This window comes from Clinocottus analis, unplaced genomic scaffold, assembly GCF_023055335.1.
Source record: "Clinocottus analis isolate CAN_PGR_092001 unplaced genomic scaffold, fCliAna1.0.p SCAF_227, whole genome shotgun sequence".
In the NCBI taxonomy this organism is placed as follows: Eukaryota; Metazoa; Chordata; class Actinopteri; order Perciformes; family Cottidae; genus Clinocottus; species Clinocottus analis.
Window position 1 is genome coordinate 1 of NW_027175962.1, and position 20,694 is coordinate 20,694.

The 20,694-nt window shown below is 39.1% G+C and overlaps 2 protein-coding genes across 2 annotated transcripts; both read left to right on the forward strand.

Annotated features, from left to right (window-relative positions):
- The first annotated feature begins 9,938 nt into the window (after positions 1-9,938).
- Positions 9,939-11,726, forward strand: LOC137793380 (homeobox protein Nkx-2.5-like). Its single transcript, XM_068589474.1, has 2 exons — positions 9,939-10,293; positions 11,173-11,726. Exons 1-2 carry the CDS (start codon positions 9,939-9,941, stop codon positions 11,724-11,726), a joined length of 909 nt encoding a protein of 302 aa, XP_068445575.1.
- Positions 11,727-16,689: 4,963 nt separating this feature from the next.
- LOC137793381 (homeobox protein Nkx-3.1-like) lies at positions 16,690-17,601 on the forward strand. The gene is made up of 2 exons (XM_068589475.1): positions 16,690-16,882; positions 17,201-17,601. Exons 1-2 carry the CDS (start codon positions 16,690-16,692, stop codon positions 17,599-17,601), a joined length of 594 nt encoding a protein of 197 aa, XP_068445576.1.
- The last annotated feature ends 3,093 nt before the right edge of the window (positions 17,602-20,694 follow it).

Below are 20,694 nucleotides of genomic sequence, written 5' to 3' on the forward strand. Positions count from 1 at the left end.
ATCAGGGTTGTGTGTGTGTGGATTGAAAAGATTTAAACGACAGTGGCCTGACAACAACAGCAAACACTCTCACAACTCATCATAGTTTAATTAAAAGTATGTGATGTCACTCTTTTCTACCTGAGCTCCCATATGTCAAACTATATGAGCAAAGACAGAAATCTCTCCTCTGAAGTATCAAAACTGTTATAACTGAAAAATTGTTTGTCCGTCTCGGACAGGGCAATCAGTAGATCTCTATGTTCTGTAATGGCAAAGAGAAACATTATTACTAAACTAACTTACTTAAAGTTGGTTTATATAGGATGTTGAATGCACAAGGTTTACTTTAAGCTATTGCATGTTTTACTAAGACTGCAGAGGAATTTAGCTGCAGACAGAGTGAGAAAGTAACCAATGTGTGTGAAGATATTTACAGGCCGCTGCTACTAACTTAGTTCACACTCTTTCTGTAACATGTTGGTGGTACATTGTAAGGGTTCAGTTAAAAGAACACTCAGTAGATAAGAATCACATACTAGTTTGTATTTATGAAGGGGCCTTGTAACTATACATCAAAATAACAAAAAGTCCCAGTAGGCTTTATCTACTAAGCAAAATCAACATTTGAAATCTAATAGTGACCTTCAGAGGTCGAGGCGATCACTCAGAGTCAGTCGATTGGCGCAGAGCCGGAGTCACTTCATGTTGGTGTTTGTTTTATCAATGCCTGGTAGATGGTGGTGATAACCAATGGCTTAAGTTAGTTTCTATACTGACAGTAAATTACAAATGTGTGTGCACATTTAAAATGCAATAGAGAAAGTAACTTGAAACCAGGGCTGGGTTCGGTTCACTATTAAGCAGTTTGATCCAGAATACACCCTCACTCCAATATTCAAACCTTGCAAACCAGTCGGCTTGAAAATAGTTTGATAACAAAATTATAAAGTATAGTTTTGGCTTCATGAAGGGAATTGAACCCAGCCCCGTTTGAAAAAAAGGGAATATATATATTTTCTTGGATTGATAAGAGTGAAGCACAGACCAGAAAAAGAGTAAGAGATGTCAGTGTCAATTTAATAGCTATGTTAAGAATTCCAAACTATGCAATAATCTCACATTAAATGATTCACATCAACACAGAAATTGACCTTTATTTCATTCAGTGCCAGCTGATGCTGTGTGAATAAAACAGCAGCTTGTTTGCTCTCGCACTGCGCTCACAGCGTGAAGGCATCGCTCCTCTATTGCTTTCTGTTTCTGTGTTTTTTGTAAACCGCTGTTTCTTTTTTTCTGTAAATATGTGCATTTCTTTTGTGTAATTTGGTGCGGAAGGAAAGTTCTGAAGGAATCACTTGGGCAGTTAAGAACTATAGTCACACTGTAGTATATCTTGATGACTATGTTAAATATGCACTTTGCTTCTTAACCACTATAAAGGGCATTGAAACATTCAGCACATGTGCAATTTAGACATGTTTTATTTACCCAGTGACAAATCAGTTAGAATATTTCGCATCCTGAAGGGTCAGGGCTTCTTCATGTACTATTGATACATATGTCAGTATCTTTGTTGTCCATGGGTAAGTCCAAAACCCAACAGCTGCTGCTAAACTGTTACTTCCCTGTGTGATGCTGTCCAGATGCCCCTCTGCTGTGGCTGCTCTGGTCTGTAAAAACACAGTGAGCTCAGCATCAGTCCACATTTACATTCAAATATTTGACTGTCTATCCATGTCTTCATATTTTTTTTCTATGAACATTCCTCGTGTCAAATATATTTGGCAAGGGCAAATTGACTGTTTCCTCACCAAGTCAAATGTAATGGTAATTTCAGAGAATGTACCTGTAAACTGAATGTCTGTTTCAACGAGAAAATGCCCAAGTTAGGTGACCCATGGAGGCTGTTGGAAAAAAACACAAGTGAGAAAAGTATATGAGGCTTTCCGTTACTTTTTGTTTTAGATTGTGATAAAAGAATAGGGTGCTTAAGGTGGTACTGGAGCATTATTAAATTGACCCATGGTGAGTTTTGTGAACATGTTTTTCCTGTTAACACTAGAGACTAAAGACTTCTCACTTCTGGCACTTCATGGTACTCTTTCCTCTCAAGACTTGAACTAGATAAATGTTGTGCTTAAACTAAATCAAAAAGCTTCAGTGACTTGTAAAGTTTATTTTGTATTCATATATAAGTGACAGTTATTTTACGATCAGATTCAGAAAGTTATCGAGGATTTAAGGATTTAAGGAGGTTACTGAAGTTCCTGATACAGATGCTATGTAACGCATGATTGACCCTTGTGAATCACTTGCACTTTAAAATATACCCATATACATATATACCCATACTGTGTATATGTTTGGGTTTTTCCTCTGTACTGAAAAGTCATGAAAGATACAAATGCATCAAGTGTGTGTATTTTGCTGATCAGAAATAAAATATGTATCATATCTGGCATATGGTATGAAATATGTTGCATTGCTCTTGTTTCACTCATTTGGCTCCATCATCACTAGCAGATTTGCATCTAAAATTCCTTTGGACCTCTTCATTCCCCAACAGCTGCCCTACGACAAAAAGGCTCCTCTTGGTTTGTCTATCAGCAAGCCCCCAAATTGTGTTGTTTAATGGAGAAACATTATGAAACCTGAGTATAGATTCCCCTCCCCGACTGGTTAGATGATCTTAGGAGATACTTTCTGTAGTAACTGAATGGTTCACAGTATACAACAAAGGCTGTTCGGGAACATATTTACAGGTCTCCTCAAAAAACAAAATACACAAAAATAGAAGTACCAAACTGCTACAACCTCCCAATTATTTGTAATTTGTGTAAAGTGTTGTGTGACAAAGATATTTGTTTGTCTTCAATAACTGTGTCACGCATGACACTATGATAACATCCATAACATCCGTAACAATTGAAATCACAGCAGCGTCAGTAGCAGCATGCCCGTCTTTCAATCGGTGGTTCGATCCCCGGCTCCACTAGTCCATGTCGTTGTGTCCTTGAGCAAGACACTTAACCCCTAATTGCTCCCCGTTGCTGTGTCTACGGTGTATAGAGCTACAATGTAAGTTGCTTTGGATAAAAGTGTCAGCTAAATGATATGTTATGTAACATATTTAAACATTGCTATTGTTAACCACATCTCTTTAGTACGTGTCAAATTCTGCAAGACCCACAAAGTAAGATGAAGGATGTAGAGAGCACCTCCTGATGAAAATGAACTTTCTTAAACTTGAAAACAAACGAGCTAAAACTGTAAAGTGCTCTGTTTGGTTGGATAGCCTCAGGAAGAGAGGGGGCAGAACGCAAGAGGCTCCGTGGACGCTAATCTCAGTCAGAGGGAGATATAATTTCATGCCTATTTAGAGAAGAGTCCTGAAGGGCTTTCTCATCATCCGCTCTCCAGTCTCATGGATAGGTGATGCAGCAGCTCTGCACACAGATTCTATCATCTGTTCTTTAAAGAGACATTCACTCTCAGCTCATCAATGACTTTAGCACCAGCATGATGGACACCATTTCACCGTATGGTCAGTTTGAACATCTGTCTCGAGCTGAGTCTTTTTGCTTGGTTACATAGCTGCAGTTCTGTCTATGGCAACTTTCAAGAGCTTCGACACACAGAAACGTCTTGTTGCCAGGAAACATTTGAACAGATTTTTGACCCCGTCTATTTACTTTGTTGCCTGTTGCTTGGACTGCTGCCGAGTGTATAAACCGCGCTGACAATCACAAACAGAGTAATAATGAATAATGACGAAATTAGAATATAATTATGCAGATGCAATTCATACCATCTGCTTGTGTTTTTAATTCAATGATAATAAACCAGTGCTCCATTTCAGCCATCAGATACAACGCTATGGTACCTTCTGCTTCATCATGTTGCCAAAATATGAGCAATAAATGCATGCATTTCTTATAAGCATTTTCACAGTGGGGTCCACAGCATTGCAGAGTGATGTATGCTCTTCTTGAACAACCAGAGAGACCCTGGAGTCAAATGACCATGAAGCTTCTGCCTGCAAGCTGCAGGAAAGCCAGCTTGTCATTGTTTTAACCTCTTGATCAAATTCTTAGGGAGGAAAGCAATATGTCCATAGAGAAGGCATAGTGTCAGCAATTTAACAGGACAAATGAACAATGCACTGTGGTTAGTGCGGTAAGGCAATTGCCTCTCCCCTTTCCCAGTGTGTTTTATATTCATTATGTTCTTCTCTTTCCCATGAAACTTGTGGCATATTCATCAGCAGTGTGACAAATTAGATGTGCAGTGAAATGGAGTATGACTGAGAGCAGTGGAAGATTAGATCCACTCCAATCTTACCCGGCAATCACCATCCCTTCATTTCTGTGGGGAAATACCCAAGGATGGGAAAGAAAATTAGATCAAATTTGACTGAAGAACGCGTTGGAGTGGCAGGGGAAAGAGATGAAACAGAGCATTTTTCATTTCAGTCTTGGTATCAAATGCAATGCAGTTTTTAGTTCGGTTATGCAGAATACATTATACTAAACTCTTATGTGTATATGTGAATAGTTAGTGATGGGTTCACTGCACAATGCAATGCTATTTGTGCCCTAAACATCTGCCTTAGCCAATCTGAATCCTGAAGATTATTGAGCATAATATTTAGTCACTTCACCAGTGCAGTTGAAATGCTCTTGAACGCTCTCATGTTGCTTGTTCCTGCAGTACCTGGCTATTTTAACAGCTGTCCAATTGAACACTAAATATTGAAAATATTCATGATGGAAGAAGTCACGATCCATTCAGTTAAGCCTTTCTGTAATCCATGGGGGTATAGTTGAGACGACACAAGACAGGGCATAGATGATAAACTCAAATGTGGAATGTTCTCGAGAAATATTTGAAATTCAGTTTGGTACTGATTGGTTGTCGTGGGCTCCCAGTAAAGAAACAAATAATTTGCAACTTTGCAGTCGAAGACTAACTGTAAATTCAACAGCACACTGCAGGACATGTGTTCTGATATATATTCTCTCACTTATTGATCATCTTGTGTGGAAGATTTTATCCTTTTCTTGAGGCCCTTGGAATTAATACAGTGTATCAGAGACATCTAGTGGTTAAAAACGGGTTACGCCATTTTCTTTATTCAAACAGGACTCACAGCTTTGTAATTCCATACAAAATGACAAATTAATATAAGCATACATTTTACCTACTAGGCAAAACTCTCTAATAATGCTGCAGTGTCACATTTTAATCCACATTTTAAATTTCTCATTGTGATTTCACATTCAACATCCAAAATGACGGCACCCGCAAACGACGAGGCAGTGCAAAGAAAGAGTACACAGTTTGGTGTTTCAATTCCTCATCTGTATTTCCAACACCTACTTAAATGTGCTCCTACAGAGATCACCAGGTTAAACATCCAGGAAGTGTGAAGAGCATCCAGAGTACAGATAATGGTTCAATATGTTAAAACACAATGTTGAAGAAATCCGAACATTTCCATTACTTCTCTGTACGTATCGCAAGCAGGAAACTCAAAGTAATGTTAAATAATGATAAGAAAAAAGTTTTCAGGTACCATGTCACTGTAATTTGAAACACTGGCTTGAGTTTGACTGAAACACTATGACAAAGGATGTGCTGTGACATGATTAAAATAAATGAAACCACCTTCCAGGGTTTATGAATCAAGTAATAGTTATTGGCAAAATATGTTCAAATATCTTTATAATGTCACACCATTAACCTTTCAACGTGGGTCACAATAACCCACACACTGCCTGATAAGGTGTAAAGGATTCTCTTTCAGAAGAACTATGACTTGACTTAAATATTAATAGAAGTAAGATGTCCTGAAACCACAAAAATGGCATTTTGGCCATCGGAAGGCCAGGATCAATTTCACTAAGTTTAAGTCAACTGTGTCTCTTCTTTCAGCTGCGATCAGCCTCCTATTTTGCTCTGTGATGAATTAGGGGTATTGTGTGGTAAACTGTACTTAGCTGTAGCTTCTTATGTTACAGTGAGTGAACAAGTGGTGGAATCAATAGAAAAAGCTTTGATTTTAAGGAACGGGAGTCGAAGAAACTTCGAGGGAGCGTCGCTTTGAGCCATCAGAGAACACTGCTGTAGCGATTAAGTCATTAACCCATCAAACTGGACACCCTGAAATCCCCAAGGTGTCAAACAATTCACAGTTGACTCCAGAGGTGCCCCCCCTCTGCTCTCCCCCCTCTGCTTCTGAAGTTCAGGTTTCATGGTTCAGCAGTAAAAGGTGTGCTTCTGTCACATAATATCCCGGTTGAGAACCCAAACATTATGTTTTCTGGTTCTAGCATATATATTTTTTAACGTCTTACAGAAAGAGCAGGTCCAGAAGCCAAGGATGTGGACACTATTTCTTTATTTCTTTTATTATATATATATATATATAACCCTAATTACCTAATTACCTAACCCTAACCCTAACTGTGTTTTACAGTCAAAGGGTGTGACTCTAGTGTTAACTTTCCTACTCAAGAATCGATAATGATTGGCCATAATTAGCCTATAATACATATACCATGCACACCCACACATTGGTAAAACGTGTGACTATGCATGTCTTCATTTGATTTAATATTCACAAGTTTGAATAATTTCATGTATTAATTTGTTAATGTTTTACTTTCCTGCACTTGTATGGGACTTGGAGATCTTTTGATCACTGATAAAACCTGGAGATGAGGTAAATTATGATGATTGTCACAGGACTGTAACTTCATTAAGCTATTACTACATAACAGGTATCCACGCACAGACAAAGATAATGTACATTCTCTATCCTATAGAGTTGGCAATAGCGTGAGAGAAAACTCCACAAAAAATATAATTGAAAAAAAGTAAAATCAATAGGTTTTGATGAAACTTATAGAAGAAAAAGTATGTTGTCCAATCGTGCATCATAAATGTGGATCGTTGGATTGCCCACGCAGTAATTGACCATGGTCAGAGGAGGCTTGTTCTTCATCGGTCAAGCAGTGGTGCTCTCATGGTCAGAGCAAACTACCAGCTGCACTCGGACCGGTCAGCTCCTCGTTCTACATGTGTTGCACCAGCTACTTGTTCTTCTGCTCGATCTACTGCCAAACAGTGACCTCTAGTGGCACTCAGGGGATTTCTACAGAACAGCAACAGGGTTTTCCAGTGTCGTGTTAGCAGAGGGAAAATAAATCAGCAGATTGTACTTGACATGATGGCAAACACAATCCCATCATGGCTCTGATTTAAATTCTATTACTATTATAAACTGATCATATATTGCGGTTTAGTGATTTAGGCTATATCACAGACTTTTAAAGTTACACACTCTTATGTGCTGACGAGTGGCATACGGTGTTATGACGGGACCCAATGCACACTAGTTATGAAACCCACATACACACACGCACACGCCATCAAGTACCAAAGGAATATCATTACATTTTTTATTTACACCTTCTACTCTTTGTTGTTGTTTTTTTATACTGCTGACTTGTTTGAAAGACATCACTGCTCTGTCGGTTTGTCAGTCTTGACAGATTTGCACCTAAACTAGTGACTGTTTATCGGATGGTCTCGTCACGTGATCACATAGATACTTGACATTGGAGAGCATCAAGTTACATACCCAACAATCACCAATGCATATCTGTACATCTGACAATTATAAAGTCAATAGAATAGATGTTTAAAGTGCATAACTAAATGAAATGTGTCTTCTAAATATACTATAAATAGATTGCTCCAGATGATTTTATCCTTAAAAAATTAAACGCATGTCTTTTCAAGGAATAAAAGATGGCATACGTATTTATTAAGAGAAAGTTTTTCTATGAACGCAACCATATTTCTGTGGTGGCAATCTGAATCAATTAAGGGACCATTTTTTTCAGGGCCTGCTCTCTCTATGGGCCCCCAACCCACCACACAGGCCCCGGTGCAACCGCATTGCCTGCATTGTTTACGCCCCTGATTCTGACCTTCTGCCAAAGCAAAGCTCTCGCGACCACAACCAATTTTGTTGGCCACGCTTTTAGCTCATTTATGGGTGGCTCCACCCACCTCTCCATCAAGCTGTGTCAGCTGCGTCCGCCTTGCTGACACAGTTGCAGAGTTGGAACAGGGAGTCCCTTAATTTACTCCATCAAACCCAGGATGCTGAGAAGTTAATGGACACTACAGTGTGCCCAACGTCCTGTCCTTCCCACCCTCAGGGATCCAGCTCTGGACTGGAACTGAAGCCCAAAGTCAGGATCTGAAGCCTGAAGTCAGCCCAAAGCCCAAAGCTCAGAGTTGATGCTGAAAATTACAGGGACCACTACAGTGTTGTGTGTTGGACGCTATCGACCCCCAATGCAACCCAGTGTTTAAAAGACATTTTTAGTTGTAATTTCTCATCATTGTCTTCACCAAAATATGAAGGGTGCAGCTCATAACCTGGGTGATTTCTTCAACAGTAAGCTAAAATTCCAAGATCAGACCAATGGTATTTTTCAGCAATACATGGAAAATGATTCATGTTCTTATTTCCTCCTGGGCTTCTTATTCTTATTTTATAGAAAATATGAATTGTGTGTAATATGTATAGTTAACTGTTCTACAGTTTTTCTTTTATGTTTGTGATTTTGTTTTTAATGCTGGAGCAACTGGAAAAATCCCATACAAATGTATAATATGTACTATTATTATTGATATTATGTTGTTATTGTTATAGCAGAAGAGTTAGTAAGTAGCAAGTATTCACTTAATGCACATCCACATATAGTGAGTGATGCATCTATTGATTGATTGCCCACTAAAGTGTTAACTAATCATGCAAATAAGTAATCATTTTTAAATAATGATCAAATCTAATTCTAATTCCCACTGAATCAAGTAACTGAAAGAGTTGTATAGTACCCATTAGATCAGAAATTATGATTAGATTAGGAAACAGGAGTCAGACTGGATTTCATGCATTCCATAATAAGCTTGTGTAACTCTTTTATAATGGCATCCGTTATTACTTCAATTGTCCTTAAATAAGCCATCACCATTCCCACTCACAGCTTTAAAGCTCCTGGTCAGGCCTGTAAGTGGTCATACATCTCCCGGGTCCCCCAGTGGGACAGGCCGTGTCTGTCCTTGTTCCTGTTTGTAAGGACGCGCCTCTCGGCCTCAGTCAAGCATTGCAGGCTGGCGCCGCCGCCTCTCCACTTCCACAACATCAGGTGTAATGTTACTGTTTGTTGTGGCCTGAGAACACTAATAACGTGGCAGGAAAACAATGTTGATGGCAAAGCTGCTCGACATCACCTAAGATCACTCAACCCCGAGGACCTGTGTGCAGATTAGGTGACTTTACTTAGCTGACCAGAAGCCGTGGTTTGGGTACACACGGAATAAATGACTGCCCCTCTAAACGAGTTAAGCAATGTGGGACAGTTTCACTTGTTTGTCTCTAAAGACGCAAAAGCGTGTGTTTCAACACATTTTATACCAAATAAAAAACAGTTTAATTCAAATCTCTGAGTGCTAGTACAAGTCTGGATATATATATATATATATATATATATATATATATATATATATATATATATATATATATATATATATATATATATATATATATATATATATATATATATGAAATGGGAACTTTTTTTCATATTTTATAAATTTGACTATTTGTGTTCAGTTTCCTTTTCGTGTCACCCTTCTGAGGTCTATAACTTAAAAAAAATCATTACAAACATGTTAGACCCATCGCTAACCAATTGTGTAATTAAATACACTCTCGGAGGGAAGGGTGGATCAATGATGTGAGAGGTTCCTGTAAGGTGAGAAGAAAAGGAGTGCGCTGAGGCCGGGATGGGTGTTGGCCAGTGTTTTGGAGAGGGGTGACAGATCAATCTCTACCTTGCTCTTTAGCCGGACCCTTGAATGATTCAGATCTCCCCATGCCCCTCACTCATCAGCCAGTGAAGAGACGCGTCCGGCAGCAGCAGCAGCAGCAGCTTGAGTGGTGGTTGAAGGATCTAAAAGCGCGACAACCGGCTGAGAAGGTCGGGATGCATCCCAGTTCCATGACCACGACGCCCTTTTCCGTGAAGGATATTTTGAAGCTGGAGCACCACCATGATTTTGAAAAGGAATTCCTGATGATTGATCAAGTTGTTCCGATGAATTATGAGCACGTGGACGCTGCCTCCAGGACCAGGGACGTGTGTGACTGCCAGCCGGAGCCGTGCGCTTCTGGGATGCAGGAGAAGCTCGACGTGCACCACTCAGCAGCAGAAGAGGAGCTCGATGAGGGTGAGATGATGCGTCGTTCAGGTTTAAGCCGAACGACGCAAGGGGCCTTGAGCGCGAGCTAACAGGGATACCGTCACTTTTTTTTAATTTCCTTGAAATATCACAATTGAAAACATAGATTATAAGTAGACGATTTATCTTCAATAAACATAAATACGTGGGGAGGTCCATACATTTGCGATATTTTGCCACCGATCCAAAAGTGATCGAATATAGTTTATGACATTCAAAACTTTAGTATTGTTTGTTGTTTCGTCACTGTGATCAGTTATTACGATCTCTATAGGTACTCAGTTTAATTAAGTTCTAAGTTTCCAATTGTCACAAATACGGTATTAACTAAATGATCAAATTACAAATAACTAAACTGTATATTATTTTTAATTCAGTAAAGCTATAAAATCTCGGCTTTAAAACGTCAAAACAATCAAATACTTATTCCAACTAACACCGTTTTATTTAATCTTTGTGGTTTTTATTCGACTTTATTTTATTTAATTATTATAAAGTAGACTGTGTTATATATATATATATATATATATATATATATATATATATATATATATATATATATATATATATATATATAACATGTGTGTTCTATTGTATTAAATAATGATAAAGTACATTTTCTCAGATTTTTATTAGAAGATAATATGTTTTCGTTTAGCAGAAAGAAAAAAAGATTAATATCAGTGATGCTGTCAGCACTGTACTGACATCTCTCTTCCGAATCACAATCCTTTATATGTCAAAGAAACAAATGATTTATTTTTGTAGGCCTATAGTTTAAGTGTATAAAATGTTTTTAGAAGCCTAATCATTCAGTTTCAAGAATTGTTGTGACTTTGTGTGACTGTTTTCCTTTATATTGTGCAGAGATATGCGGTCTCGACAGTTCACTTGACTGTGACAAAAACCCCAAAAGCAGATCCCAGCTGCGCAGGAAACCCCGAGTCCTCTTCTCCCATTCCCAAGTGTCCGAGCTGGAGACGCGCTTCAGGCAGCAGCGCTACCTGTCCGCACCGGAGAGAGAGCATCTGGCCCACGTGCTCAAACTCTCCTCTACACAGGTCAAAATATGGTTTCAGAACAGGAGGTACAAATGCAAGCGCCAACGACAGGACAAGTCTCTGGAGCTGGCGGGGTATGCACCTGCAGCGAGGAGGGTGCCGGTGCCGGTGCTGGTGCGGGACGGAAAGCTCTGCAGCGCAGGTGCCCATACAGCAGCACCTTATAATGTGACTCTCGGACATTATAATCCCGTTTTTGGATATGGAACCAGCAGCGTGTACGGCTGCGGGTATCACAGTGCGTCACCGTCAGCAGCACAGGTGGCGAATAGCCAACTGTTAGATTTAACAGGGAACAACGAGGCGCCCTTCAGCCGCGGACACTTCCAGGCTTCCTTACAAGGCGTAAGAGGCTGGTGATTAAAGCAAGAACATGGTCTGTATGCTGTGATATCAAATATTTCAATGTCAAATTTCTATCGGATATTTTGTATGGACTGTATCTATTTGTAGTTTTCTCTTGTTTAGAGGCAAATAAAAAAACACAGCTGATTAGTTAATGCTCACTGTCTTTAAGAGTATCTGTATCCTTTTGTCTTCGATACTTTTCAAAGTGCTACACATTCTGAATTGGGAATATCAAATAATAATATGAAGTTCGTATTATTGTTCACGACAAATAATCCACAAAACACTCACTTGCATTCATGGAATGCATTTAAATCATTTTATTTATGTGACCGTTTTTAACCTTTTTTAAGATGTTTTTAAAGTTGTTTTATATCGCGTCAGCTAACATGAACTGTTTGAAGCTTGACATGCTTTCTAAATACCGATGTGAAAACACTTTAAAAGCGCTTAAAGGCTGAACCCTAACTTGATATTATCACATTTTCCAGTTATAATAGGTGTTGGATCCAAAAAACAAAACAATTACAGACTCTTTCGTGATCGGTTTAACTCTTTAGCTGTCGTCTGTGGACTTTTATCAAAGGGAGCCATCAAAAAGCTAATGGACGAAGTGACATTTGACCTGACAGGCTGCTCTGCTCTATCAAACTGAGCTCATTATTGTCCCATTCACAAATCCGCTGATAAGGCTGGAGAGCTTGTCCTGTCCCGGAGCTTTGCTTGGTAAACAAACCCGCAGACAGAGTGGCTCTTTAACTTTTTCAAACTTTCAATCAAACGGGAAACAGTACCAGTCCGACCTGTCACTCACAGATGAGCGCAGCAGATACTGAAACCACTTGCATTGGAAGATGTTCTCTCAGTATCATGAATGGCATATGTTTGATTGGCTGTTCAACTTAATCCAGTACCTGGAAAACAATACAATTAAGGAAATGTGTGTTTTTTTTTTACTATTTTAATTTGGAGGGATTTCGAATATCACAGCAAAAGCTCATAGCAAAAACGCTTCATCATTTTTTAGTAATGGATATTTCAAATGTATTAATCATTCAATCTTGCTTGGCTTTTCATGCTCCAATTTTATTGTTGTAAATGCCTATCAAATAATGAATGTATAAATTGAGTGTGATGTTCAATAGACATGGACTCAGAACCAAAGGGCCAGAAGCAGAAACACTTCTGGGAGGAGAGAGGAGCTCAAGGAGCATCTCTGCAAAGATAAGGATGAAGCTGTAGACAGAGAGGAGACCAGAGACACTTCAAGAGATCAGATAAAGGCTCTTGTGTGTGTGTGTGTGTGTGTGTGTGTGTGTGTGTGTGTGTGTGTGTGTGTGTGTGTGTGTGTGTGTGTGTGTGTGTGTGTGTGTGTGTGTCAGAGAAAAATAAAAATATTAATACATTTTATTTATATAGCGCTTTTCAAAATTCTCAAAGTCGCTTTACATGGTTAAAATTAACATAAAACAAGTACATCATATAAAATCACAGCATTAATTACAAATCAAAAGCAGATTTAAAAAGGTGTGTTTTGACTGGTGAATTAAAAGTTGTCAGGTTGGTGCAGTCTCTGATGGGTTTGGGGAGTGAGTTCCAGAGGGAGGGAGCGGCGATGGAGAAAGCTCTGTCACCAGGTTCGGTGCTTGGTCCTGAGTGAGGTGGACAGGAGGTTGGCATCAGAGAAACAGAAGAGAAAACAACGGAAAAAGAAAGGGTTTGTATCAGTTGTGTTAATGGAGTGTGTTCTGCAAAATCCATGGTTTTCAAGTACGATTTATCTTTTTCTACCCAAAAATAAGAAATACCTCAATTTAAATACAATGTCAGTCAAGTCCTGATAAGAGTTTTTTTTACACTTTCACTAAAGATCGCCACATCTGTATTTTGTAGGGTTTTTGTGCTCTATTTGTGTGTGTGTGTGTGTGTGTGTGTGTGTGTGTGTGTGTGTGTGTGTGTGTGTGTGTGTGTGTGTGTGTGTGTGTGCTATAGCATCTGAGCAAGGGAGCGAGGAAGAGAGACTTGAATGGAAGCAGAATACCAAATAAAGATAAACACTGTGATGATGAGGGTCAGTTGGTGACGTGATTCTGACCACCAGTGAAAGACATATTATGGTTTCGTCAAAAAGGTTTTAACTCATGCTGTAATTACGTCAGTTTTAGAAAAGCAGATATGTCTCTGGCTGTGTAATAGCCTTCAAATCCCTGTCTGATAATCTGATGTTTATGATTGGTGCTGTGATGATTCACAGACTCAGGATCAGAGTTCCTGTGTTCAAACATCCACCCTGTAACCACTAAATACTGCACTTATGAGCTACACAGGATGGAAGATAACTATTGACGGTGCATAATCAGACTCTCTTCAAACTAATCCTTTGGTAAAATAGCTCATTGTGTTGTTGACTTGATGTTTGGCTTTAAAGCACCCTCTACTGGAAGACTCCTACACTTTCACATAACTTAACATGTATTTATCACACATGTAGGCTATGTGAATATATATATATATATATATATATATATATATATATATATATATATATATATATATATATATATATACAAATTGAAAAGGGGTTCAGCAGTAAATGGACAATGGGCGGTGGTAGATAGAGAGACTATATGGTTATTTTGAATACTTTTATATCTTTTTAGTTAAAAATCTAACATGGATCTCTTGTAACAGAGATTTGTCTGTAAACCTCTGATTGACTTGTTCCCAATCAGAGGACATATGTGTAACACCATACAATAGACGGAATGAAACACTTGTGCAATAACCCAGGTGTGGGTTACAGGATAATACAACAGTGATACTGAGCAGATAAAACTGTGACTAGACTAGATCTAACAGTTACAACAAAGTCTTGCTGCTTCTCATCTCAGACAAAGAAACAGCAAGAACACAACAGAAGATTGATGGTGAAACAACTTTTGGTGGCTCAAAGAAAACATCGTCACCACATAGTTTGTACTGTGGAAGACAAATGCCTCTCCAGCGTTAAAGGTCAGAGGTTCCACTGTGTCACATCTGATGCACAACTATGCAGCCAAATATCTGTGCAATGAACGCTCAGAAGACAATAAATAGGAAGGAAACGTCAGTCTTTTCAACTCAGAGCAATCATGTGGCTTGTCTCAGAATAAGGGCTGAGGATGACAGCATATGAGTCACTCTCACTGCTGGCTTTGTTTACACTGTTGACATTGAGCTGACTGCACATATCATTTGGCCAAATTAATATGCTACTTATGATTATCAAACATGTGTACAATGTCAGTTTAAAGATGTATTGAAGTGAGGTTCAAATAAATAGATTTTCAGTGGAATCAGAAAGCTGCTTAACTTTGGAAGCCTGAAGTATTTTTCATTAGATTTCATTCCATATTCAGCGCTGTATGCTCAAAACAATACACAACAGGGTTTAGAAAATATCAAAAGAAAAATTGTGCAGGGAGAAAAAGGGAAGAAAGATTTCTGGGCTTACAGGTCAGCGTAGAGTTGCAGACGGATGGTCACAGACAAAGAATTCAAGGTGAAGCGTATCATACTAATGATCTTAATACTGTGTTGACAAGACAGCAGCTGATGCTTAAGAGGAACCTCAGTAGATTTAAAACAGATGACTTTTGTATATGAAGATGCACAAACCAGGGCAAATGCATAAACACTTACATCATTCAGTTTGGCTTTACATTTCTATTGCACATAAAGAAATGTACATTGCGCTTAACACTAATGGAAATATGATAACGGAAAGTTTAACTGTTTCACTTTTATTTCATTTAAGCAGTAATAATGCAAGCACTCATCTAGTTGACATTGAGACTGCTTGGTGTATGATTGGTGGCCAGGAAGCTGGAGGAGTCAGCGGGGCCAAGGGCCACGGAGAGGATCATGTTTATCATACCTACATTCATGCATTTCCAAACGAAGCGTGAACTCCCAGAGGAGCACAGATACTGCTAGTAAACGCCTCGTTCTCTCGGAGAAAGCCAGGCTGAACCACGGAGAACAACAAATACACAGCCAACGAGTAGCGACTCAGTCTGTTTCAGGAGCCGGCCTCAATGTGTCGAAGTCATTAGTGCTCCGACCACCCACTCTGCTGTCCACCGGCTGTCCCTCCTGCAACGCAGATAACAGGGTTACTGCTGAACTGATGGGGGCATGAAGACACATATCCAAATGACAATCAAGTTGAGAGAGATAATCCACTTAATATTTCAGTAATAGTATTGCCTGGACACACAAATGTTTTCAAAAGTGCCCTCACTGTTTACCTATCTGATACACGTTTACTCGCTCGTTTCTTAATGTCGTAGAGTTAATTTAGCCCAGATAATTTGTAAGTAGATCAAAACAAATATGGGATTAAACTACAGAACACAGAGTATTAATACACTTGTGATATTCCATTATACACAAAAGAGTTTCTCATATTTTGTCTTACTAATTTAAAGAATAGACTTAATTATTAAGACACCAATATTATATTTGAATCTGCTGTAGTCTGTGTTAGTTTAAGTTTACTTTATCAATTAATAACTTAGTGTATTGATACAATCTTCATAAAAAAGGAACATAATCATATGTGACAGAATGTACATATTGTATATAGATTAAAGTACATTGATTGTTCATTTTGTTTTCATGAGCATTAGAATCATTGAAACACTTCACGTGTAATAGATCACGTCAATAGATATTTTAGATAAGACACTAATAATGTTTGATCTCAGAAATTCCCATCAAGTTGATCTGAACAGGCAAACAAATGAAAGTTACTGAAACAGTTGGCAGCAGTAGTTGGCCCGCCTCCTTCACTTGCCGGTGCAGTCGGAGTAAACCCGCCTCTGTTCTTGTATAAATTCAGACCGTGTGAGTGTGTGAGGACACACACTGCTTCAACCCAGTCCCTCGCTGTAGCCCTCTGCCCCCGAGAGGCTTCTGATTTGTGGATTACTGGATGGAAATGTCTGACACAGTCAAACCTGTGACCTCGTTCCTCATAGAGGACATCCTCTCCGTTAAGGACGGTACAGTATTTAATGGCAAACGCTGTTCACAGAAGATGGAACGATGTTCTCAATGGAAAGAAGGATCTGAAAAGTTGTCAGAGCAACTCTGCCCTCAGGGGACAGCCTTTGGAGTGCAGACAGGTGAGATCCTGCAGGCCTTCAATCGCAGGAATGTAAGACTAGCCAATGGATTTGTGTGTATTAGACTTTGAAATGTTTCAGAAGATGGCATGAATCTGTGTGCGATGAATAATAGGTCTGTATCAACACGTTGTGTCAATGTAATATTTAAAAAATATGTTAAAGGGAAATAATTGTTTTTTATCTGAGAGCATGTTCAAATCATAACCTTTTTGATGATCATGAAGCGCTCCACAGCCGGACATGTGTACTCCACCAAGCTGACTGTTACAGAGTATTTTCCCCTCTTGTTGACTTTATGACATCTGTACTTCATAGGGTCCCTGGACACATCCTGTCCCAGCACCTCAGAGTCCAGCGGGTTTTCCTCCTTGGGGAAACAGAAGCGCTCCAGAGCTGCGTTTACACACCTCCAAGTGCTTGAACTGGAGAAGAAATTTAACCAGCAGAAATACCTGTCTGCCCCAGAGAGGGCTCACCTGGCCGGCACCTTAAGACTAACCGAGACCCAAGTGAAAATTTGGTTTCAGAACCGCAGGTACAAGACGAAACGAAAGCAGCAAACATCAGAGTTCTGTAAGGACGTGTACAAAGCAGAGGCTCTGGGCCTGAGAGACGAGCTGGTCCGATCATCACTGATCACCTCCCTCTGCAAAGCGTACGAATGCAGACCCTACATGTGGGACTACAGGGGCCCCTGGGGGCCCACGTTGTGGTGACAGTGAAATGATGTATGAAGCTATGATTTATAATCATAAACTTACTTTTAGTATCCGTGATATTACTTTATGTTCACTATTAAAGTTGATTGTTTGTTATTTGGATGTTTATTTTGAACCCAATGCTACTAGTACCTGTGCTAAAGTTATTTTGTTCATACACATTCTGTAATTTGTATGCTTTAAGAAATATGCCAAAATCCCATATGTCTTGTGGTAATGGAGACGATATGGGTTTGTAGAATTAAACATTTGATCACTGATGTCAGTTGCAGTATTGTTGACTAATTCATTATCAAATCATTGTTTTCTTTGAAGCTCTGTGTTAAACAGTATCTCAGTTATAAACATGCGCAAGTTGACCTTTAGCCTATTTGTCCCATGACTTTGTACTTTCAGCAAACCATAATCATTTTGTAGACATGTAGTACTTATGTTTGTAAATGGTAATCCTGGCATATCAAATGTTTTGGGGGATTTAAATCAACCTATATAGGTGACAATTATTTGTAGGTAACTGTGAAGCAGCTGGGTATTAAAAGTCATATGATAATACTGACAATGTGAGTGATTCACACGGTAGACATTTAAACCATCTACGTGGAGTTAAACTGTGATAATACAGAACATCAACTGTACATGAGAAGATAAGACCAGACAGGCATGGGGGTGATATTGTAAATGAGGGCCAAAGAATGAGATCTGATTCCTTTAAAGAGCTCCTGACCTGATTACGGGGAGATAAACTGCATGACAAACGCTGTGAAACGAAACTGCAATTTCTGGTCTGAGTCATTTAGTCTAAAACTATCATTTGCTAATCAAATAAAAATGAAGATGCCAGTTTTTCACATCATCATTGATGTGACAGTAATTATTATTGTAACAAAATCGGTTTGTTAGCATGATTACCACTGTGGGACATACAAAGGGCGAGAGAAGGTGGTTGGAATGCCATCTGACAGAGTCAGTGTTGGTTATTCTCGAAGGTTTAGTCAGGACAAACGGGTAAATGTAACTTTTTCTTAAGGCTTTAAAAAATAAACCAAAATAATAATGTTGTCAGAGTTGCAGTGTATTGCCTCTTCCAAAAATAGATTCTCTAGATAAGATAGTATTGCTGCACGTACTTTGAAAGATCAGTTCTAGACTGTTGTAATGTATGAGAACTATCTTTGTGAAAGCTGAATAGCAGCAATGTGGTCGAAGAAGTGAGTATAGCTTCGTGGAGGTTAGCATGCTGGGCTGAATAAGTACAGAGTCGATAAGATGGCATGCACGATTTAGGGCTTTACATATTTAAGGTGGGTAAGTTTGTGGTGACACAACCAAAGTGTGGGCAGAGGACTGATGGAATTGATAGAAGGAGACTTAAGATATCTCGCGCCAGTAACCTGTCTGACTTTGTAGAGTTGCTGCCCTCATGGGGATTAGTCTTATACCTATGGCAACATGTGTCATGACCTTGTTTTTCTTATTCCTTTCTGCTGAATTGATGATTCCTCTCTCCTTTTAAATCCTTCTGTTGAGAGTTTTCATCAACTTAATTTGAGTTTTCATCAACCTAAATTGTACGATACAAATTATGGCGTATCTTTGAATGTCAAAACTAATCTTAATGATTTCCTTCGAGTGAGTTCTTATCAACAGCATCATTCATTCTAGGTCCTTGGAGTAAACAGGTAATTAGACATGAAGAGGGCAGATAGCATCTGTTTTGACGGCATTGAAAATTTGACAGTATCTCTCAGCGTCTCTCAGTGTCTCAGGCCGTTCACGAACACGCTCATCAGATAAAGGAGCTTGTTGAAGGGTGAAGCTGAAGGTTAGGAGAACTATTCTTTTTTGCACTTGCCATTGTAAAACCTGCACTTCCACAGGCTCAAAGAGACACGGTACATTGATTCACAAACACAGAAGATTTAAAAACAACATCCTCTTGTCTGTTGCTTTTTCTGGTTCAGGGAGTGTCTCTAAATCTGTCTGCGCACACCTGGATTAACTGGATTTGTCAAGTAAATGATGAAAAGCAGCGTGAGGAGTGTACTGCCTTCTCTCCACTATAACTGGATCATAGGTTTTGTGAGTATGGTCACATAGAGATTTTCTGGGCTATGGGAATAAAGCAGGTAAATGCCATTAAACACATTGTTAAGTCTCAGTTCTCAAGAGTTGATCTTTTTAGTTTTTAGGGATCTGATTGTGGGATGCAGTGTGGTCATGGAGCCTGTGCTGTGCTGTTCAAGGTGGCCAGAGATGCTTCGTAAAACAAGCAGATCTTAACAACAGATGAGGAGAAAAACTAAACCCGACCACAAAGACAGCCTTTGTCACTGTTCAAATATGCCGTGACTGGCTGACAAATTTGTTGGAGTTGATAAGGCGGTTTAAAACAGCCCTGATCTTTTCACATGGAAAAACTCGTAAACTTCCTTGGTTAATGTAACTGGATCCCTCATGTTACGGTACCAGTAGAGCAGCTGCTTTTCTTCTCCCATAAGCAGATGCTGCTTATCCGATGGTTAACATTGAGTAGGAGGAAGACTCGAGAGAGAGAGAGAGAGAAAGAGTCATTTTCTAGTGTTCTTATCTGTGGGATGAATATATAAAGTGGGACAGTTTACTTCAGATTAAAATGATTAGGGCACAGTAGGACTAGCAGAGTAGACATGGGCTGAGGGCGCGTTCATTGTGCACTTCAGATAAACAACCTGCTCATGGACAAGGGCGAAAACTAAATACAGCAGGGACAACAACCTCACAGCAAGTGTACGTGTTCTGAGGCACGCTGGTTTGAAATAAAGCTCTGCACTGTCTCTATCTCAATAAAACATCTGATTGGCCTGTTTTTTTTTTTTATGTCATTACATGTCGGATACACTTGTAATGAAATAAAGCATTCACATAAACGGCTAAATAAATAAAACTCAGGAACAAAACTTTAGCATTACTACTGTGAACAACATGAAGTAAATGAGGACATGCAAAGACTGAAGTGTATGCATCTAATCCTGTACTTTTAAAGAAATGTGATATTCCCATGGGCATTGTGTGACCACCAGTACTTACAAGAGTGCAACAGAGCAAGACTGA